Source organism: Mastacembelus armatus, chromosome 8, assembly GCF_900324485.2.
Source record: "Mastacembelus armatus chromosome 8, fMasArm1.2, whole genome shotgun sequence".
NCBI classification, from domain to species: domain Eukaryota; kingdom Metazoa; phylum Chordata; class Actinopteri; order Synbranchiformes; family Mastacembelidae; genus Mastacembelus; species Mastacembelus armatus.
The window spans coordinates 13,302,191-13,325,844 of record NC_046640.1 but is presented as its reverse complement, the minus strand read 5'-3'; the positions used below and the strand labels follow the sequence as shown (position 1 = coordinate 13,325,844).

General features: G+C 40.4%; 1 protein-coding gene across 5 annotated transcripts; it reads left to right on the top strand.

The window, feature by feature from the left end:
• The first annotated feature begins 912 nt into the window (after positions 1-912).
• camsap3 (calmodulin regulated spectrin-associated protein family, member 3) lies at positions 913-23,494 on the top strand. 5 transcript variants are annotated; one of them, XM_026325511.1, is made up of 18 exons: positions 913-981; positions 1,080-1,432; positions 7,537-7,799; positions 13,130-13,270; positions 13,511-13,597; positions 14,737-14,875; positions 14,965-15,104; positions 15,214-15,298; positions 15,411-15,453; positions 15,556-15,611; positions 15,878-15,950; positions 16,052-18,152; positions 18,248-18,372; positions 18,627-18,919; positions 19,030-19,123; positions 20,637-20,755; positions 20,852-20,970; positions 21,105-23,494. In XM_026325511.1, exons 2-18 carry the CDS (start codon positions 1,300-1,302, stop codon positions 21,402-21,404), a joined length of 4,311 nt encoding a protein of 1,436 aa, XP_026181296.1. In that variant the 5' UTR covers positions 913-981; positions 1,080-1,299; the 3' UTR covers positions 21,405-23,494. The 5 variants fall into 5 exon arrangements, with proteins under 5 accessions (XP_026181296.1, XP_026181297.1, XP_026181295.1 ...); XM_026325513.1 differs by lacking the exon at positions 913-981 and adding an exon at positions 4,397-4,471 and having other exon boundaries at positions 1,322-1,432; XM_026325512.1 differs by having other exon boundaries at positions 919-1,432; positions 15,914-15,950.
• The last annotated feature ends 160 nt before the right edge of the window (positions 23,495-23,654 follow it).

Genomic DNA, 23,654 nt, shown 5'->3' with positions numbered 1-23,654 from the left:
TTTCTGTATAATGTGGATGGTGCTAATACAAAACACTTCACTCACAAGTGGTTAGAAACAAAACCTTTTTTAGTTGTACTAATCTTTTTCCTAGATATATTTACATTTGTTCCTGTCATTATAGCTTTTTAAGGCCTTCAGCCTTCTTAAAGACAGTATGGTATATAGGGATGTTGATTTGTACCAAAAAGTACCTCAACAATTACCTTAACAGATATTTAAGTAGTAACTAGTATTTATGATATGTTGATGGATTGTTGAGAACAAATAAATAATACTATACACTGTATATTAATTTGGGGAATGATCTTATACTATAGTATACTATATCTTGTACAGATATTTTAAATCAGTAATTGTCACCTATACCATGTACAGGGTCTAACAATATAGTATGAATTAACTCCAACCAACAGAATTTTGTCTAAATGCTACTTATATTTTAACAACTTTACAAATAATTACATTTAAAAAACTCAAATTCACTAATGTTATATATTCAACATCTAAGAGGACCATTACGCATATTTTAAGTGGGACTTGTTACTAGTACTTTTTTTACTCGTGTAAATTTGTAATCCAAGCATTGTTTTAATGTGTTTTGGATATTATAATTTAAATGAACCCTCTGAATACTCCACCATTGGTCATTAATTACACATTTAAAATAATAAATGCCTGTAGTTTGTTTTGTTTTAATGTTATTTGTAGCTTTTGATGATGGCAGTCAAAACGGTTCCTCTTCCGACGTTCACCTGTGCACCAGCGTGATGCACCTGTAGCAAATGTCACACCACACCTCTACTGCTGTCTGCCCTCTCACAAGCAGATCCCGCCTCCCTCTTTCAAGGTGGATTTCTATTGGACGGGGGGGGGGTGAGTGAGCGATGCCAGTGTGGAGCACCTGGTCGTCAGTCATCGGCGGGGCTCAGAGGAGTCGCTTACAGTGAAGTGGTCATACAGCAATGCGGACGAAGAAGGGTAAAAAGCAGGGGACTAGCTCGGTTTTCTGTCATGTCCCGGTGGGTCGGGGCTTCTCTTCTTCGTAAGGCATAATTTAACAAGGATTTCATTTCCAGGACCACGCAGGCAAGGACCTCAACTCGCTTGGAAACAGCTCCGGGGCGGATATTTTCCCGACGAAACCCTTACCCATATCCGTGTTCTCAGTCCCGGTCCCGTGGAATAGTCTAGTAAAAGAATGATTGCTTGAATATATTTATACTGTCGTTTAGCTTTTTTTTTTTTTTTTTTTTTTTTTTTTGCAAACACGCTTCCCATTTTTTTCACAGACTCACTATGGTGGACTCGCCTACCATGAGGAAGACTTTTGTGGTCCCAGACATAAAGCCTTTGGATTTGTATGACTGTACTAAAGCCAAAATATGCGCAAGTGTCGGATGGCTGTTGGCGAAGTCCTACGGCAGTGCAGGTAGGTGTTAGTTTAGGCTGCGGGCCTGGCGAGTCCTGGTATTACCCAGAGTTTGTAATGAAGAGCAGCAGTGTCGTATTGTTGCTGAGGAATATGTTTATATTCTGTTCAGCAGTGTGGTGAGGAGCGCAGGCATGGAGGGGAACTGCAGTATGTGAATAGCTCAGCGATTTTCAGCACAAAGACTGGAATATGAAAGGGGGCATGCAACTGGATGCGTTTTTTTTTTTTTTTTTAGACCCTGACACATGTCATTTGTTCTCACTCAAAGGGTGGTCACGTTTTATAGGTATGGGTGTTTCAGAGAAGCAGGCCTCCTCCCTAGGCCTTATCATGCTAACCCATTTTGTCGTATTTCCAGCCACCAGGCTTCAGTCAGAAATTGCAGGGTATGTTTTTAATCCGGTTGTACATGTCACATAGATGATTTTCAGTACCCTGGTCCTACCAGTCAACGTGAGCACCACTTTGTGAATAAACTGTGTAGACTGTAGAGTCATTGCAGTTTATCAGGGGTCCTGCTCCTGTATCCCTTAGTCAACAAACCTCAAGGGGCGCCTGTGAGAAACTGTCTACCCTCTCAGATGCAAAATACACCCACTTAGGAAAATGATTTTAGTGCACATAGAATATCATTGCAGTGGTTTCTTAAGACAAGTCTAGAAAAGCGTCAGCTTTGACCCTGAGATGATAGCAAGTCTCTTTGTTTTACAGTGATATCTGGTAAAGGTTCAATCTCACAAAGGAGACACCAAAACAGGCCTAGTTGATGTGCTCCTTGTAATATGTGCGCACACATTGGTCTATTGATAGTAGTTTTTACCCCAAGCAATCTGGGTTGATTTTCTAAAACAGCACAAAAGAAAAAAAAATATTACACATTCATGTTCTTGAGATCTGCATATAAGTTAATACTTAGTTGAGGCCAGTGATCAGACTTTATGAGTTGCATGTTACACAATCCAAATCCTGTGTCCAGGGTTTCATCCTGCTGCTGCCTCTGTGTGTTCTGTTTAGCAGTTCAACCACGCCCTCTGGTCAAAGTCACTCTTCATGCCAAGTTGCAGGAATATGGGGAGCAAAACTGTGTTGTTGTATAGTTTTTGTCTTAATCAGCTCCGTGGCCAGACTGATAGCTTCCTGTGAAATCACGATGACCTCATACAGTCCCTTCCCAGAAACTCAGCTGGCACAGCAGGAGCCAGGCTGGGTCATCTGGTCCTCAGCTCCTTCAGCTCAAGTAGCCTAATATGACAATAGGTGATGTTTTAAGTCTGAATCTTTCCAATACAAAATTTACTTTTGCATCAATAATATGCAGTATAGCCTAAATATGAGCCCTTTATTTTGGCTAGAATAATGTTAAAAGTTTAGACTGTATGTTTAAAAAAATGATATGAAAAAAGCTAAAAAAAAGATGTCTAGTCTTTTAAAGGCTACTCTAAAATCAATATTTTTTTTTCAGTCAGTCCGACAGCTCCATATTGACCTGAGCTGAAATATTTTGTTAGCAATAAAAATGCTTCAAGGCTAAGAGAACTAGTGCACAGAATACACTTAGACAACACAAAGTCCCTACAGGATTGTAAACCACAACTAAGCCCATAGTGTAAAGTTAACAATCTCCACAAAATATAGTTGTACCCTAACATAATACTTAAACCATGTCAAATTCTTTACAAGTGGGAGAAAATAGCTGCAACCGTCCTTCTGTTTCTTTTAGCCAAGGGAAAATAAAACCTTTCTTTCTTAAGTGAAAGGAGATCATGTCATCCCCACAAGTCTTTGCTCTAGCAACAGACTTCACACAATGCAGATGTTCCCTATAAACTCAGTTTTATCCACCCACTTGACAATATGGCTCGCAAGTTTCATAATAACTTTGAGAACTTCCTGCTCTCGAACGCTGGAATAGTTTTGAGCTTTTTTATGCTCCACATATATTTTTTTATATTTACTTTAGGTTATTGTGATTTGATGCAAGACATTTGTATACCTGTAATGTATAATAATTTCCATCAGATGAAGTAAAAGTGGATAGGCAGGGATGTACTTTGTGATTTGCCCTCGTAATTGTTATAATAGATGACTTGACAGATCAGTGGAGGATGAGTCAGAGACTAGTTAGGGCTTTTACTTTGCAACAAGACCAGAAACTCTTGATTTACCTGTTTTTAGACTTGGGAGAAACTTGGTTATTTAAACTGGTGTGTTCATACAGTCAATATAAGATTTTTTTTTTCTCCTTTTGAGTCCACACTGCTGTTTTTTTTTTTTTTTTGCATGTTTTTAGTTTTAATTCATCTGTAAACAACTTAATTACCACTTACAAGACGGCATACCTGTATGGCTTAGCCTAACATTCCTTGTTTTTGTCACCACACCAGTCTCATCAGTTATCCTTTCATGATATATGTTTGTCTAACACTGAATCTAACACACCTTGTACATGCATAAGTCTTGTGTTTCTTTTGCATGCTAACTCCACCTAGCTACAAAGCTGCTTGGATCATATTGAAATCCTATTGGAATGATCGCGCTTCCTTTCCCAATCGTTGTAACTATGGTGAGTCAACAAGAGACAAGGACCTGAGGAGGATGTTATCTTGCTGGTAGTGTTTACTCAAAGGGTAGGAAATGTTATTGGTATAATGTTAAAACTCTTACAGACAGTGGCAAACATTTTGATAATAGTTACTGAGCTGCCAGTGGTTTTGGAAGATAATGTTACTTGCTTACTTGTTAATGTTACTTTACTGTAACAGAAGTCACTTGCCACACCACACAGGGAGGTTAAAGGTCAGAGTAAACTACATAACTGTACACACAGTTCAGATTGTGAGTTGGTGGACACTTCTGCAAAAGTGAATGCATCCTTCACACCTGGTCACTCTGTCGTCCAGTGTTTTCCTGTTAGTCTTTTAAATCAAATTTAATAAAATCATACTCTGTATGTAATTTAAGGTTCCAGTGCTTATGGCACATGATGGTGGTGATGTGATACAGAATAGAGGATGGTTCAGAATTGGCATATTTATGGTAAGTGGACTTTAGGATTTTTTTTCAGGAGGTTAAACAGTTTGTGTATTGGTTAAAGCGTGGTTTCATCTTCTGAGCATGTATTGTCAGATGTTGGCTTGTTGATCAAATACGGAATTTTAACATCGTATAGGAACATGCATGTATATTTCTCAGTTTAAGCCACTGACCAGATGCATAGTTTCAGACCAATGCAGTTGAAGTTTAGTGATGGTTTGAGATTTATTTCCAATCCTATGGATAACATATACATCTAATAAAAAACACTGTATGTTTTGCAGTTAGCTATTGAAATGTGCTGAAAATAGGCAATTGAATCAATGACATTCTCTTGTCCAGAATGTCCAAGCTGTATGTTTATGTTAGCATCAGTATTTCTAATAGTCATGTAGGGCAGGATATTAACATAGCCCCTCCCAGATTTTGGCCCATCCAAACAGGGGCTGCTTTGTTCTAAAAATGAGACCAGATAATCTGTTTGATCCTTTCCACCACATGATGAGAACATTTATAGCTCAATTTTCTAAGGATGATTTAGAAGTTATAGCCTTATCAAAACACATGTAGTGGTGAATTATTAATTATATGTTCTCCAGAAGTGGCATAGATTTTTTTTTTTTTTTTTAATTTGGCAGATATGCCTCAACACGACATGGGGGCTCATATGATTGATTCTGTCATTTGAATGTTCACTTATATGCTTACGTTGCAAATCTGAGCTATTATGAATTATTTAATTTGTGCTGGGGTTTCTGAAAGGTCCCAGCAAGCAGCTTGACAGTTTGGATTGTCAAATCCAACAGTTATTGCAAACTAGTGTACCACAGTATTAATAAAAATATCACCTTAATGCTCAGTGTTACTTTGACAACCTAGAAATCCAGTGCTGATTATTTCATTTAAATGTAAAGTGGAAAGGGATGGGTGGTGGGGTCTTGTCTGATGCTTTTTTTTTTTTTTTACCCCCAAAGGAGCCAGGCTTTGTTTAAATAGTGGCTGATATCAACCAACCTTTGTTTGGAAGTGTTTGTGTTGCTCTATGTGTGTTGATTAATGTCAGACACATGGGTTAATGTCTGTGACATGACCAGCATGCTAGCTCAATCAGTCATTGAAGTAAGAGGACACGTGGCTCCAGTTATCACCATGCTATCAGGCGAAGCAGGTCAATACCGTTAGGAGCTGACATAGAACTGACTACATCCATGATGGCAAGGTACATCAGTTCCACTGCAAAGTTTAAGAAATTAGCCATTTTTCCTTTACAAAAAATTGTCAATGATCTCATCACTTAAAACGTGCTGTACTCTTTCTCTGCTTGTCTTGGTGATGATAACAACATGACATTGCTGTAGAGAATAAATCCATTTGCTTTATTACACAGGAAGGTAAGAGGTCAGGCTCAGCTACAGCACATCTTCTGCAGGTGGTAGGAATGAAATCTCTGGGTCAGAATCTCCTCAGTAGATGGTAAATGCTTGCTTGAACCTCTACTTTAAGAATGATCTCCCTGCTTAACAATTAAGATAATGACTTAATAAACCCTGTGCACATTTGACTTTTGCCATGTTACTCGGACCAGTAGATCCATGACCTGTGAAAGTGACAGAGGCTGCTGCTCCAGTTTAACACACAGGCTTGTGTTTTCAATCTAAATATTTATCTGGATTTGTTTTGAGGTCAACATTATAGAGGATTCACACACACATAAACCTATTTTGGCTTCATAACATACAGTATGTGATACAAAGTCATCATTCGTTGCCAGACTGTCTCATAGGGAAATCATGCTCATATCTGTCTCTTATCTCACTGAGATGTGAAATTTGCATCCTGCTTTGCCTTCTGGAGACGTTTTTCTTTTTCTTTATGCATGTCATTCTGGGAAGACTTTTTTTTAATAACTTTGTTGTCTTAAGAGTAAAGGTGTAAATTATAGTTGGTGTGTCCAAGTATTTAAATGCGTAAAGTGAGCGTTGTAATTTTAACATGTAGAAGCATATTTATAACAAACTGGACAGAGTGACTGACGGTATTGTCTAATATCTGTATTCATCCTGGAGAGTCAGGTGAGACACAGAACAGGGCATTGTCTTGCCTCTGAAGCTGGGCGTTTTGTTTTGTTGTTCATTACATGACTTACAATCATACAACATAATGACACCTCTCTTGTAATAAACCCTTTGTTTCATTGTTAGTCACAAGCATAGGCACTCATAAACAGACATTAGTTTTCATTTTCTCCTATGCATTTTCAGGCAGACATCTGGTATTTCAGCTTGTTAACATTATTCCTGAAGGCCCTTTACAGCAGTGAGATGCTTATTCTAGTGTGTTTGCACAGAGATACAGACTATTGAGTTTGCTCCTGGTTTAGCTGTGATGCAGAGAAACCAGTTTCACAGAGGGTGTGTCAAGTGTGTCTTTTTTAGGGTAATGTTTGCTGTGTTGGTCTTATTTACAGAACGAACAGATTATTTAACAATCTTCAGATAGTGACTGATAGTGCTCTTTTGCATTACTGCACTTTCGCTGAGTGTTAGCTCAAAATTAGCTTTCTCATTTGTTTTTAATAGTTTAAAGGTTGTAGGTTTCAGTCAAGTTGCTGGTTTCTGCTTCTAAGATTTGCATCATCTATGTGAAGATGTAAAAGCAACTTTTATGGAAGCTTTGTACAAAAATAAAGCAAGTGGTGCATAAAATCAGAGAAACTAGTGTCACAGCATCTTGTAATCTGCAGATTTCAACCTCTGAGCTCATCATGCCCCACTGACCTTGATGGTTGTGCTGCTCTACACACTCATATGATTATAGCTCACCAGCTGTCTTAATCTACTACTGAACCTGGCAGATAGCAGGCTTCCAAACCAGCAACAAAGGAACATCTTCATGAGGATCTTTGACTGAGATAATAAAGGGACTGTTAATGAAAGTACATTCAAAGCTTTATCTTATCTATATGTCTTCCACAGCAAATTGTTTGCTTAATTTTGCACCCAGTTCTCTAATAACATAACTCTTCCAGTAACGTATCATACTGTATCTGTATGTTTTTCTCTTGATAGAGAATGTCCCCGCAGAACTGCGTGACCCCTTCTACTGTGACCAGTATGAGCAGGAGCACCTCAAACCGCCAGTCACACGCCTGTTGCAGTCCTCAGAGGTTTACTGCCGGACCTACAGTCTGTTACTGGGAGACACTGGAGCCGAGGCAATGCCCAAAGACTACGTTACCCTCCTGCAGTTCCTCACTCAGAGAGGCGTTGTCTCCAAAGACCAGGGCACACCAGTGACTGATGCAGACCTCTGCCATAAACCCATCAAAATGGTAAAGTTATAGCTCTTATTTATGGACTCATAGATGTTATTAGGTTATGTGAACAAACACCAGTCTGACAGGCAGTTTTTTTGGTAGTATATTAAAGATGTCACAGTCATTTGGGAAGAAATTGCTTTATGCTTGTCCATTAGCCTAATGAGTGAATGTGTCTTTTCCTGGAATCAGATGCTCTGCTACCCAGGAGTCTGTAGAAAAGCAGTAGGGGTTGAGTGGGCTCAGTTGTTAGGGTTTGTTTATGCTTTGATACTAGGGATTAAAGGACATCAAAAAGACCCCCACTCATTCAACCCCACCCTGACCCTCCTATGCTGCCCACAGCTGATCCCAGAGGATGAGTGGATCCAGCTGCTAAGACTTGAGCAGACACGTAGACACAAGGGACAGCTACTTTAATTCCCAGGTGTGAGAGGGAGGGAAAGTCTAGATACAATAGATGCTCCAGATTAGAACAATGGCTAAACGGTTCTGGTGAAACTTTAGATACGTAGTTGAGATAATAGCCTGGGCTGGCTCAGGGAGTTAAATCCAGAGAAACTGGTTTGTCCACTTAGCCCTTGGAAATGGATTCTCTTCCTCTCCCTCCCTCCCTCTCTCTTATAACATAGTCCTTGTTCTTCACACTGAAAACCTGCTGCTACTACTAATACTGATCACTCCTGGTGTAAATATGATTTACTGTAACTTGATTTTGAAATTTTAATAAATTCTCTGTTTATACAGTGTCTTTGTCATACTATAGCATACCACTGTTTTCTCCCAGCTGTCTGGGTTCATGTATGTACTCTACATACAGGTTGTTTTTTGAAAGGTAAGCAGGGAGTCTCCAGGGATCTCTATGGATAATGTTGCTGTGGTGTGTGTTATGGATAGTGGTTTTTGCTCCACTGATGCTGTTTAATGGCTACTGCAGCAGCTGAGACTCTGCTGGTGCTGTTTAGATGGTGAGCTTAATTGTCTGCTTGGAAACATGTACATCCACCAGTAACATTTTCTAAACTAATTTGTGTAGAAATCAGCAGCAGTGATGCAACCATTAGCAGTAGAGCCTGGAGATACAAAAAAGTGAATACTGATTAAGGTACGATTGTGATTTTGCTGTATCTCATATGATAAAATTCATGCACTGAAAGGATTATACTTTAGAACTAGACCATTTGGTTGTTTTAGACATAAATATTGAAGACAGCATGACACAGAAAGAGCACTGTAAGCACAGCATGGAGCATGCTTATTTTATTTGTCTTATTATTGAATGTTTTGCCTTATTGTGTACTACTACTTTTTTCCATGCACCTTAAACTAAGAGCAGTGATTGTGACATCATAAAGTTTTTAAGGCCTTCATTCACTTCATTTATTGTTTTTTTTTTTGTTTTTTTTTGTCTAAAATTCACACCTGCTTTCTCTTGTTGCGCTCCTGGCAGTTACGAATTGCACTGACATATGTTTCATTTCACACCAAAGCACCAACAAGGCATTCAGTTGCACAAATAAACCTGAAACAGTTAAAATTGTTATTATAGTAACAATGACCATAACTTTATCATCATCAATAGTACTATCAGTAATGGCTTAATGTCACAGTAGGTCTTGTTCATGCATAATCTTGCTACAATTTATGTATGCATGACTTGTCTGTTTGCATGCATCTCAGACCTAATCATGAAATCTATTTTGTTTTGTTGTTGACTACTATATAAATTCTGCATTTGTCCCATTGGTAAATGAGCCTTCTAGCCATTGCTTTGTCTGAGGCTGCTCTCTGAGCTTTGCTGCCACTGATTGGCACTGTAGCTACAGTGTGGCAAGTGAGGAAAGTGGGTCATGCTGCAGCAGCATTAGAAGGATGGAGCATCAATGTGGGTCGTGTCCAGTAAACGGCTTTAGAGTAGCAGAGATGTGCTGCAGCACTGCTGTATGTTAAGACTTTATATATTTTTGTCAAACACGAGAACAACATATATAGTACATAGTCAAGATGTGTAATGTTAAAGTGCCAAATAATATGAAAGTAAGGGAGAAAAGGAGACCTCCAGCTGCGTCCACTGCTGGCTGGCTATGTGTGTGTGCAGGTTCCCTACTGGTGGTAGTCCAGCCCCCATCAGTCCTCAGATTGAGGATAAAGATCTGTGAAGATTAGAGATAATCTGCCATGCAGACCGAACGTCATCATCCACGACTGGATGAGGTGCCAGAGATGACCACTGGTTCATCGCTCACCTAACATCTCTCACAACATAAAGCTAATTTGCTATATGCGGCATATTATTGGTTGAGACAGTATAATACAAGTAATAGCCTATTTCAAACACACTGGTAGTGATTACACTGGAAATGGGGTTAATCATTTGTTCCCACAGGAGCAGAGAAAGTCATGTAGCCATAATGCAGCTAACCCTATCCCTGGACCGATCCCTGTTGGTTTTGGATAGGCAGTAGTCGAAAATAGGAGTGGCAGACAATTAGAAACACTAACCATCCATCACCTTACAATTTTTGTTCTGCTTTGGATCAGTGCTGAGGGGAAACTATTTTGAAGTAGTAATTAAACTTATCCATCATATGTTAAACAAGTGTGATCTAAAGTTGTTCTGAGCAGTTTTATCTTGCTTAAGCGTAGAGTTCATGTACATGTGAGGGCTCATACAACCTCCTGTCCAAAATCCCCTGCTAGGCCCCAGACCTGCCTGATCCCCTGTTTTTCTCCTCAGTAGGCACCAGGCTGGGTAGGGGGATGGGGTTAAGTCATATTTGAGACATAATCAGATTTTGCCCTCATCATAATCTCACTTAATGATTCACAATAATTCACATTGTTGACATGATTATCCAAGCAGATTTGCCAAATAAGGCCATAAAGATTTCCCAGAGTCAAAATACTACAGTATTTTTCCTTTTCTCTGTCACATCTGTAACAGGATTGCTAAATGTTTGTTGGTTAGATGTTTCCGAGCGAGGTGCTAAGCCAGAAGCACGAAGCAGTGCTGCGGTCAGGCTTGTGTTGAAATGCATTGTGGGTCAGCTGGATGGTTGTTATGGTGATCTGGCAGGCTCTGTGCAATGTGTTCATGAGTTGCTCCTCTCTCCTCACTCATTAGGGAGACTTGTGATTTAGCTTGCGAGCTCTCCTGGGTCTGCGATAGGAAATCCACTGGCAGCCCCCCCTTCTTACCCTTTCATTATGCAGTTTTTGTCATGAATTACGCTCTACTCTCTCCTCTGAGTAATTACAGTACGACAACAGGGTGGGCTGATTTTTATTGTCATTCTCTCCTGTTCATTTCCTCTTTACTCTGTCATGCTCTCACCATGACAATAGCTCCAACCTATGATTACACTAGCTAAATGCAAAAACACGTTCCTATGTTAAATCACTTTGTTTTTATGCAGAGTCTCAAACACAGCTATGAGCAGAATTTAGCTCCACATCAGTGGCCCGTCTTTATAGGTATGACATATGTTAGTAACTTTATTAAGGTAGGTCCTTATCAAGGTCTCGCTTTAAAAACCAAATCAAGCAAAATCAATATCACATTATGAATGAGAGTGCTTATACTAATGTATATCATTGTGTATGCAAAAATGCCATTAAAACAAAATTAGTTTGATGCCTGAATGAATGCCTTGTATGATACAGATTTAGATCCTTTACCTTGTGGCTATCTTTAAGAAGCCCTAGTTCCTTTTTCAGGTCATTTGACTTCTTCGGTACTGCAGACATTTTCAGTGAGCAGACATGTCTTGTCCCACAAATGTACAAGCAGCAGCTCTAGTCCGGGCAATAGTGTCGGGAAGAGAGGCAAGCCAGGGCCACACAACTCCTAGTGATTGGCTGCAGAACATTCAGAGCGCTTGGCCCAATGTTATCTGACAAGGCTTTGCTGCTGTAGCCTGCTGCCCGCCCCTGCACCAGGTCTGCCTCGGTCAGCACTTTATATCATGGTTTAGTGGGCAGACATGCAGACAGGGCTCATGTATACAGCTGGAGTGCACCCAGCCCACATGTGGGACAATATAAGAGGTTAGAGTAAGAATGCCTGGGCTCTAAAGTGGAATTTGTAAGTAGTAAAAAGGGAACAGGCACTGATTTGCACAGATTAGGCTTAGAGCTGAAGACTGAAAATTGAAGGAGTGACCCTGACACAGGAATGTGTTGTTTGCAACCTGCCGGTCCTCTCTGTGGCCAGATTTAATTATAATAACAAGAAGCTTATTGTAGTTAGTCATTAGTCAGTAAAGAGGGAGTCCACTGCTTCTGGTGGATGGCAATTTAGAGTGATAAATATAGAGGAGACAAAGTTATGAGAATAATACATTAAATTCACTGATTGTATAAAAGTGAAAGCAGTAAAGACAGAATGAGTACCGAAGAAATCATTTGAAAATTGTCTGAATTAACTGAATTAAAGTTGTTGAAATACCCAAATAATTTACAGCGATATGGAGTTGTGGAAAGTATTACTGATTGTAGTCCCACGGCTAGAATGGGACACAACCTCTAATGAGTTAACAGGTTTATAGAGTTAAGGAGCTCTTTCTGACTGAGCTGCTAATGTTGGCGGCACATTTTAATGAGATCTGGTTATTAGAAAGTGCTCTGTAAAAGTCTCAAGGAAATATTTGTTATATACAAATTGTTGGGAATGGAAATGTATGTAAGGAAGAGCGTTTTGTTTGATCATTCTATTTGTGTGGGGAAAATGTGTGTCTGAAGTAGATTTTATGTCCAATGTGTTGCATGACAAAAACACATTTATAAACTAAAACTGCAGAAAAGGCAGGGACCACCTGTTTACATGTGATATAGTTACATTTACATATTAGTCACATATGAGTCATACTCATTACACATGAGTCATGTAGCATTATTTCACTTCGCAAAAGAGAAGGGAAGCATGCTGAAGGCAAATAAAGGAAAAACAGCTGAGGAATGACAGTCCAGGGACACACGTGCAATCATACTACAGTTCCATTGCTTATTTAATGATTTATTGATTGTACAAACATTGGTCCAAAGTTCATCCACATCTACTGATGTGTGTCGGTTGTTGTTGAGAACTCTTTTCAGAGTTTCTGCTGACTCACAGCTGGCTTATGGTGACCTCTAGAGGATGATGCTAGTAAGTAATAGTTGTGCTGCAGTGTTTAGAGGTGATTTCTGTTCTGCACTAAGCAGTGCCCTGCCAGAGCAGCTGAAATGTCAGTGTGCAGTATTATTGCATTAGATATAATTGAGTGATGCGATCTGGGCTCTCTGGCCTGTGCTGTGAGGGGACCACCTTTAACAGTTTATCTTCTTCTCCCATGTGATTGGTGCAGAGTGCTCACCTGGCAGTGATAGATGCCCTGATGGCCATTGCAGCCATGGAGACGGTGACTGCGGTGAAGACGTGTGGGTCTGCTGAGTTGCTGGGTAGATCTTCCAGCTGGGAGGATGCTCTGCTTCATTGGGTTAATGGGGTAAGGAGCTAGCCAGAGAGAGACAATGTTGGTTTTAAGCACACATATAAGTACATTGTCAGTTGACTCATTGTTTAGACATTTACCTTCCAAAATACTCTGACGTACTAGAGATGATCCAGTATTTATCTTCAGAAATTAGGATGCTGTATTTTTTTTGTTTGTTTGTTTATTGACATGATCACACATAGTGCAAATCTTTGATCAATGTTTTAACTGTTTTGTCTTCATGCGTGTCAGTTAAACCAGAAGCTGAGAGAACGTACTGAAGGAGCCCAGAATGACTCGTCTCAAGCCATTACAGAGCCCCAGCCTGTTCAGCCCTCTGTAAGTGTTACACCACACGTTTATTGTATTTCTGCCTGTTGTCACACATTTTTTATACCCAAACACACACTCAAAACACCAGCTCATATTGTTTCTTTTGTAGTTGCTCTACCCACTCTTACTGATTGACACAATAGGACTAACAGCAGTGATATTTCTTTAAGAAGGTTGTCTCATCGTGTCAAGAAATTACCGTCATCACAACCCTTTCTCTTGTTTGTCTAGTTCTTCCACTGTAGTCTTAATACCTCTCCTTGTGCTCCTGTTTTCCATTTCCTCGTCTTTCTCTATTTCCTGTCCCTCCCCTCTCTGACAGTGTCCTACTCGCTGGTACTGGAAACTTGTTCCTGTAAGTTCACTCCTTTCCTCAGCTCCTTCCCTCTGTTCCTCCATCCTTCCAGTATCTTCATCAAATATATCAGCAAATATCTTATGGTCAGGTGTGTTTTTTTTTTTCCTCCATACACGGTGTGAGAATGTTGGTGTGCATCACAGTTTAGTCTGCATTAAATTGCACGTCACAGTATAAATGTCATAGGCGGAGCCAAACGGGCACAAAATGCTTTGTTTGCTAACATACGAGTGGTGCATGAATCACAGTACTCAAGCAGGCCTTGGAAATGTACAATTACAACTGGTTCCTCTGGTTTTCTGTGTGCCAGGGGTGTGTGTTTGTCCTCAAATGGGAGCTTAACGGACACATGCTTGTAATCAGCTGGTCCCTGTTGGCTGTGTAGTTTTTGTTTACAAAATCTAGTCTTACTGTACATGAAACATTTATTCTTTTTCTGAGACTTTATCTTGTTTTCTTTATGCCAACGGAGACCCTAACCTTGTTGCACTTTTTCTGACAAAATCTTCCTTCTTTCTGCTGTGGTTAAGTCACTCCCTTCGCAGTCGCCATTTGTTCTCCAGCATGACCTTTTTGTCCTCTTTCTCACATTCATACTACAGTTCTTTAATGTATCACAAGGCATATGCACTTGAGTATCCACCCAAGTTTGAAAAACCCTCACTTTGATATTGGTTTTAACATTAACTCATATGTCAAAAATTTTACGTATTTTTAAGGTCACATTTCAATTTTTGATCATGTTTTGTTTTTTTTTTTGTTTTGTTTTGTTGTTTTTTTTTTTTAGCTCCGCTACAGGAAGGATAAAATTCAGTCCAAACAGAAGCCTGTTTTTCCAGTAGTGAATGAAGTCAAAGACTTGTTCAGTGGTTGTGCTGTTGCTGCTGTCATACATTACTATTGCTCTGGCCTACTAAGACTTGAAGGTACCAACAAGCACCAAAAGTATAAATCAAAACATTTTTAGTGCTTAACGTCTTTAAGTCAGTTTAACACTTTTTTCTGTCTGTGTAAGATGTATGTATGAAGGATTCCATGTCTGTAGCAGACAGCCTGTACAACCTCCAGTTCATCCGTGAATTCTGTGACAGCTGTCTGAAGAGCTGCTGTCACTTGGCACTAGAGGACATGCTATACACACCACCGGAGCTTCGGGTACTTACACTCCCATTTATTTATCAACTGAACAGATTAAGATAATAGTACTGTATTGAGAACTGTTTACTTAAAATTTGATGTTTTTTTTTTTTCTGTGTTCTTTAAGCTCAACTTGCTGAGCTTTCTAGCAGAGCTACTTAGCTGGTTTGAAGTACAAAGGCCAGAGTTTGTTCAGGCGATAGATACGTTAGGTAAGTGTCATAAATCTTTTGCTACTTTGCAAATACTGTGACATCCATCTAGAAAGATCATAAAGTTACATATCTATTTGAAAGTCTTATTGTGGGTTTTCTTCTTTGTTAGATGGATCTACACCAGTAACACCAAGTAGCCTGGGAGGCAACAGGTACAGTTTTTTTTTAAATATGCTTTTGTTTTTGTAGTAGTCTGCTGTGTTGTTCGGATAAATCACTTGTTTGAACTGAGAGGTTGTTTCTCTGCCGTACAGTACATCCCCTTCTATCTTCAAGAAGCCTTTCCTCCCCATATCCTCCTCTGTGTCAGGTAAGACTAAGACTATGCCCTCTCATTACATCAAGGTGCAGTGTTTGTGTTTTTCATTGTTCATATTATTCACCTGTTTTCTTCAATTCTTGTTTGTCATGCAGTTGTGTTTTGTATCATATACTAGCATTGTTTTGTCATTTTTAGCAGTATTAACACTTAGTTGTATGCATTTTTCCTTTTATTGTTGTATTGTTTGGTTGGTTTGTGCATCCTTGTGTGTTCTGCATGCTTTTACATGTCTGTGTGTATTTCATTGTACTCAGGATCTTTGACTCAGTCTACCTCAATGTCTCATATAGAAGGAGTTGGAAAGACATGGAGCAAGAAGCCTCTCAGGTAGGAGCCATTATTCAGTGCTGTTTATATAATCTCTTTTAACTTACTATTATTTTTACTTATTTTAATTATTGTTATTTATTTATTTATTTCCTTTATAGTCGTCCTCTATCAGCAGTATCCTTCAGCATTCCTTTCGGCCTGGACAGTGATGTGGACATTGTGATGGGCAACCCTGTCATAACCCGCTCAGTGAGCTCTGACCAACTCAACCCAGCAGTCCAAAACATGCCCCGGGTGCCCTACACTCCTCCTGAAGATATCAGCCATTTAATAAGCAAATCCTCTGGCCCCAACGGTCCACAGAGAGCTAGCTGGGTCACCCAGACTCCCAATGTTCCACGTTTGTCTGAAGAGAATGGCGTCGCAGTGACTGAAACAGGAGAGCTGCCTACTATTGAAGAGGCTCTCCAAATTATTCACAATGAGGGCAAGATGGAACCTCGTTTACACCCTGATGGTGCTCCTGATGGCTTCTACCTCCACTCTCCTGATGACCCTGTTAACTCTAGGCATAACAGCAACTTGGTACCCATCAGCTGTTCTGCCCCCACACGCTCAGGAATGATGTACCGGCCCACAGGAGAGTCAAAGGAGCCCACTCGCACCAGGAACACCTCTGAATGTTCACGAGATGATGACTCAGTCTTGAGAGACGGCAGTGTGGACTCGGATGCATCGGAAGACCTGCCTAAAATCCATTCTACTCCAACCACACCATCTGCTAGCACACACTCAACTAGAGGCCACAGCAAAGAGGTGTCTGACAGTGGTGTGAAGATGACCAGCTTTGCAGAACGCAAAAAGAAGCAGATTATGGATTCTCCAAAAACCAGCGACTCCTCTTCCCGTCAGATGACCACATGGGCACAAAAGTCTGAAGAAAGCCCCAGTAAGAGCCCGCAACTCAATAATGAGATGTCTGAGCTGGGAGCTCGACTTGAAGAAAAGCGCAAAGCAATTGAAGCCCAGAAGAAACGCATTGAGGCGATTTTTGCAAAGCACCGGCAAAGACTGGGGAAGAGTGCCTTTTTGCAGTTAAAGAAGGAACACAGTGGAGATGAAGGTGATAGGGAAGGAGGATATGGCCAGGTCAGCACCTCATCCACAGAAGACGAGCTGTCTCACCTGACCCCAGAAGAAAGGCTAGCTCGAATGGAGGAGGAAGAGCAGCAGGAACCAGATGAAAAACGCCCCTCACTGGAAGATGAGAGCAATGTCAGGGTAAGCAAAGAAAAGCCAGGTACGTCAGGAGAGAAGGGCTCTGGGACACCTGGTGAGATGGTACCTCCACTTGGGGCTTATAACAATGCTGTGTCAAAGCTGACTGCAGCTCTTAGCTCCCTGCAAAGTGACATGCAGCGGTTGACTGAACAGCAGAACCAGCTAATCCAAAAGAAAGCTGCAACTTCCAGCAATAAATCCTGGGTTATTCCAGCCAGCCCTAAAACCTCTACCCCAGCCCCTCCTCCTGCTCGCCTCTCCCGAGAATCCACCCGAGATTTAAATTCTGCGTCCTCTTCTCCATCCACACCCCGCAAAATCACAAACCACACCACTCCTCCTAAATCTCCTCAAGTTCATCGTAGAGCCCATTCTGTGCCACCTAAAAGCCCCAGACATCACCAACAAAATCGTCCCTTGGACATTAAGGTCCCTACTGTATCAAGGGTTCTCACCCCACCTCAAAATGTAGACCGCATTCCCCATCTTCGTCGTGTAAGTCCTTGGCAATCCCAAGTCCAGACATCATCATCATTCTCCATTGGTAACTCTAACAGCCTAGATGAGCTACGCTCATCTGGCCCAACTCCTGTCCCTACAGTGACACCAACCCCTGTACCAACTCCAACCCCAACTCCCCGTCCTGCTGGAGATGACAGTGTGTCAGAGATTGGCTCTAATGATGATCATAGTATATTTAGCATGGACCTGGAGGCAGGGCCTTCACATAGTCCTGTGGCTAAGAAGGATGGACTTACAGGTGGGGGCTGCAGCTCTGGTGCCCCGTCAGAGTGCTCATTTGAAAGTGAGGCCCCTTCAGGAGTACTGAATGACAAACGCAGTAGCCTGATAGAGATCTCAATGTCAGCTCTGCGAGGAGATGGGGAAGAGGATGACCAAGTACCTGATGTCTTCTCTGATTCAATGAGTGACCGAACAGAGCCTGAGATGAAACCTGGAGTCGGGTTCTTTTTCAAGGTTAGGTTATTATTACCTCTGTACCATTCTGTAAATGCTGTTTTTGTTATGATGGTACATTCATGCCATTTATTTATTTCCATCTTTATAATTAGGATGACAGTGATCGACCAGAGGATGAGATGGCCCAGCGAAGAGCAGCTTTGCTGGAGAAACAACAGAAGAGAGCTGAAGAGCTGAAAAAACGCAAACTGGAGCAGGAAAAAGAGAAAGAATCAAAGTGAGACCCAGTTCATTCAAAATTTTAGTCACAACTAAATTAACTTAAAATAATTTAGGTTTGTAAAGTTTGGACATTTTTGTAGCTGTGATTTTCCAGCATCCAAGTAATGATCATTATGATTTGTGTTCTAATGTTAGTAAATGAAACAGATTGTCACCATTACCTCTGTGATACATCTTGTGTTTTTAGCATTGTTTTTGCAATGTCAGTATCACAGATTTTTAGTTTTACATATCGTTCTGTGTTTTTAGCAAACCTCAGTGGATGATCATTGAGGGCTGGGGAAATAAGAGTGAGGACAGACCTCAGACCCCAGGGACACCTCCAGCATCACGCACCCCACCAGTAGAGGGGAATCCTCAGCGCAGGGGAGACTTCACTAGGCAGGAGTATGAACGGAGACAGCAGCTAAAACTCATGGAGGACTTAGACAAGGTGCTGAGACAGAAACCCACCACGGTTCGTGGTGTCAAGAAGCAGAGACCTAAGACTGTGTTCAGGGATGACTCTGTCCTTGGTCAAAGCCCTGTCAAGGGTTTCATGGGTAACTAATTCTGATATTTGCACACACTTATCTTTGCATGCCCTGTTTTTAAGCTTATATTTGGTTTGTTAATGTAACTTCTTTTTCCATTCCTGTTTTCCTATATCTAGGCAATAAGCTAAACAAAGTTTACTCCCACTCATCCATGAACCTGTCCTCCATGGCTAATGAATCTGGAGGCCTGACCGTAAGGAAATCTCCCAGGTAACCTGCACATTGAGAAGTTGTTGTTTCTTGAATAAATGCTGTGGCACATACAATAATGTAGTCAAAAACAGTACTACTGTACTAACTGTATCAGTAAGAGTTTGAAGTTCCAGAAACATTAAAGACGTATGTCACACTACAATAGTTATTTTTTTGCTGCTGTGCATTATGTCACCTTATTCATTATTCAAAATATGTCTGTACATATGAACGCCATATGCCTTCCCTACAATTTACATATGAAAATGTCAAAGAAATTTAATATGTGTCAGTGTGCTTATCTATACAGTTTTATGTGAAAAAATTAGGACACCCTATGAAAGGCTGTGTATTTTTGTAACATTTTTGGATATGTGGATATTTAATCTACAATTTAACAATACAGAGAGATTAAAGTAATATAACTAAACAATTAAAACTGAAGAAAAGACTTTTGAAGATCTTCTGTAAATGTAATTCTACAAAAATGCATATAGGACACCCTACCCCCTAATAGCTAGTGTTGCCCCCTTTAGCTGAAATAACTGCAGTGAGACGCTTCTTGTAGCCCTCTACCAGTCTCTGACATCGGTCTGAGGAAAGGTCCAGGTCCTGCTGCAGCAAAGCAGCCCCAAACCATGACACTTCCACCTCCATGCTTGAGTTAGTATGAAGTTCTTTTCCTGGAATGCTGTCTTTGGTTTACGCCAAACATGTCCTCTGTTCTGGTGTCCAAATAATTGAATTTTGGACTCATCTGTCCAAAGAACATTATTCCAGAAGTCCTGGTCTTTGTCAACATGCTCTCTGGCAAACTTCAATCTGGCCTTGATGCTTCTCTTAGAGAGCAAAGGTTTCCTCCTTGCACACCTCCCATGCAAGTTAAACCTGTGCAGTCTCTTTCTGATTGTAGAGGCATGCACTTTCACATCAACAGTAGCCAGAGCCTGCTGTAGGTCCCATGATGACATTATAGGGTTTTTTGGAGACCTCTTTTAGCATCTTGCAGTCTGTTCTCGGGGTGAACTTGCTAGGACGACCAGACCTGGGCATGTTGGCAGTTGTCCTCCAATTGTGTAGACTATTTTCCAGACAATGGAATGGCTAGTTTCAAAATCTTTTGAGACCTTTTTAAATCCCTTATCAGACTCATAGGCTGCTACAGTTTTTTTTTTTTTTTTTGTCTGAAGACCTCTTTTACTCTCACCATGGTGGGAATAAATATGAGGGCACCCTAACTTTTGTCTCAGTTAGAATAGGCATTTTTGTGGAATTACATTTTACAGAACATCCCCTCTTCAGTTTTATTTGCTTAGATATATTACTTAAATCTCTCTGTATTGTTAAAATTGAGATTAAATATCCATATATCCAAAAATGTTACAAAAGTACACTAAGTTTTTCACATGACTGTAGCTACTATAGGCCCTGTGGTAGCTCTTACCAGTAATAATGGGAACAAACAAACGTATACACAGAGCTTCAAAATCTGTTACTGAACTTCCTTACTAAAGTTCTTTTTAACCCCTAGCCGTTCGCACTCTCCATCCCGGCTGATGTCACCAGGACGAATGAACGCTCAGAATGGAGAGAAGGACTGGGAGAATGGCTCCACTATTTCCTCCCCTGCTTCAATCCCAGAATACACAGGTCAGTGATATGGTCCAAACTAAGAAAGTATTTAAAATGAATCCAGTAAGTTTGTTTTGTATATACAGTAACATTGGGAAATGCTGTGTCTTGTAGGACCAAAGCTGTACAAAGAGCCTAGCTTTAAGTCCAACAAGTTCATCATTCATAATGCTATCACTCGTTGTTGCCTGGCTGGAAAGGTCAATGAACCACAGAAAAATAAGATTGTAGAGGTAAGTCATCCTGCTGTGTCAGAGTCCAACAAAAAGGTCCACCCTAACTGGGCTATGAGTCACAGTGATTTCTGTTGTCAGCTTTAGTTAACATGTGGCCTTTTTTCCCCCTTTCTTCATCTCTTCCTCTGTAGGAAATGGAGAAGAGCACGGCCAATCACTTCCTTATCCTCTTCAGAGATTCCAGCTGCCAGTTCAGAGCAGTTTACACCATGAACCCTGAAACAGCAGAGATGGTACGGCTCACTGGCATTGGCCCCCGCACCATCACCCCTGAGATGGTAGAGTCCATTTACAAATACAGCTCTGACCGCAAGCAGTTCACAGTCATCCCGTCCAAAACCATGTCCATGAGTGTTGATGCCTTCACCATCCCTGGTCACTTTTGGCAGAAGCGCCCAGGAACTCCTAAGAAGCTTGGCACCCCCAAATAAACACATACATAAGTAGAAATATTGCCATTCAGGGAACCAACTCCTGACTTGACTTCTAATATGATGTATATTGAACAGTGAGGCACTTGAGATTTTTAATTACACACTTAGACTAACATTGGACAAGCATGACCGAGCCTGGACCCCAAGAACAACCCAGTCAAGTCTTCATGCCAAGAGAAGGGGCCCATCACTCACTCAGCCAGTGTAGTCACAGTAGTTTTACTTTTAAGAGCTTATCATTGACTGCCTGTTCTACCTAGATTTGAAAATGTAACATCACTGATTCTGTCAGGATGAAGAATTCTCTCTCCCTTGCTCCCCATGCCTTGCCTTACCCTGCCCATGGAGTCATTTTTGAGACTCTTAGGTAAGAAAAAGAGAGGTGAACCACACTGCCTTTGCCCACATGACAGTATTTTGGGCCAGAGTAGTTCGTGCCCCTTCTATTTCTGCTTGCGTTTCCTTTTGCTGCCTTTCTTCTTCTTCCAGGGCTCACTCTCCCTCCAGTCTACTTGAGGCAAGTGGCTCGGCTCTCAGTTTTCTGTAGGAGATCTCAGCTGAAATTAAATAGCAGGTAACACTGCTCTCATATGAATGTAGGGCACACACTAACCACTCATTGCATTCAGGGGTGTTTTTACTGGTTTGTCAGGGCCAGAAAATACCATCGTGGGTGGTTTCTATGTGGACCGCACTTGTGGTGGCTACTGTGGTTGTCAGTGGACTTAGTGGCACACTTAAAAACTGCCTGTGCCCCCATAGTTCACACACTCCACTCTAATTCCCCTTCAGCTGTAGACAGTTGGATGGTTTTTATACTATTTTGACATGTTTTTGCTGGACAAATCGCTTCAGCTTTCGAGAGCTGAAAGAAGAATGAAACTTATGATGTTTTTCTCTTAACTTGCTTTCACATTTTCAACATGATTGAAATGTTCTATTGAATTGAAATATTAGCTGATATGTTGAAAAACAATACTGGAAACGTGAAGGAGGGCTGCATCATGTTTATCATTACTTGGATACAACTCTGTGTGAAAATGATAATGCTGATTTAATATATACTGAATGCTGATTACTTTGATTTTTTTTTTTTTTTTTTGACAATGATTTGTAAAAAAAAAAAAGTAAGTTGACCTTTGTAAGCTATGAATAAGCTAGCCTGCTGCTTAAGCATTAGTGAGATGTGTGTTTGAGATAAGAATGAGTGAATGAGAATGAATAGGAATTCTTGCTGAAACCATTTGTCTAGGGATTAATAAATCCTTTAGGTCATTCGGAGTCTGTTTTCTATTATGTGATTCCCTGTTTGTGTGTCCCAGCACATAAACAGTAGGTTTCTTGATGAAGGATCATTCCGGACTGTAACAGCCCTCGTCTTCCCCACACAGTCTTTAGAGACTGCTTCATGTGTAACTGGGGGAATGTAAAATGCCAAACTTTGTCCAAACTGTATATATATATATATTTTTTTTTGCCAGTGTCCATGTTATAAACATTTTATTTTGCAGTTGTTGCTTGTAATCAGGTCAATATCACCACAAGATCAGTGGAAGTTTGGCCTTCCTCTCTTCCTTTTCAGTCTTTAGCACTACAACAGCTGTCAGGATGCAGCTGTCTCCTCTCAAATCACTGACCACCTCAAGCAAACATGTTATTTGAATGATTCCATTACAGATGTGAAATATGTCAAGTTGAGCAAAATTGGTAAGATGATTCATTAAAAGTGCATGTGTGGAGGAGTGCATATGGAATTAGTGGGTGTCTGTATTTATGTTTGTAAAGAGTTCTATGTAGTTAACACTATTATGATTCTGTGCAATTCTCCCTTAGAAATCCCCATATCACCCATAGATGTATTTATTTAGTTTCCATTAGATGGTGCAATTGATGTTTAGTTTGTTTCTACTTTTTTTTTTTGTTAAGGTGGTAAGTCACTCATTCATTTCATAAAAGTTGTCATAAAATGTATGTTTTCTTTGTGTTATGTTGTCAGATCTATCCCGGCACATTATGGATGTTCATTTCATAAATTCACTATCCTTGGCAACTGGACCAGACAAATAAAAATGCTTTTTAAACTGTCATTATATGTTTTTTCATACCCATGTTTATTTTCCCATTTGCATTGTATTACAAGTTTTGAGTACTCAGGCAAATGCAAAAAACAATTTTACTTCTTCAAAGATGCATTTTTCTTTTAACAGTTAAGCTCTTCCTGCTTACAAAAATATGGTAGTGCTTGGA

Coding starts and splice junctions, on each gene's coding strand:
- camsap3 (XM_026325511.1), top strand. CDS start 1,300: ATGGTGGACTCGCCTACCATGAGGAAGACTTTTGTGGTCCCAGACATA. Junction 1,433..7,536: donor GAAGTCCTACGGCAGTGCAG/GTAGGTGTTAGT, acceptor TTCTCTTGATAG/AGAATGTCCCCGCAGAACTG. Junction 20,971..21,104: donor AGAAAAATAAGATTGTAGAG/GTAAGTCATCCT, acceptor CTTCCTCTGTAG/GAAATGGAGAAGAGCACGGC.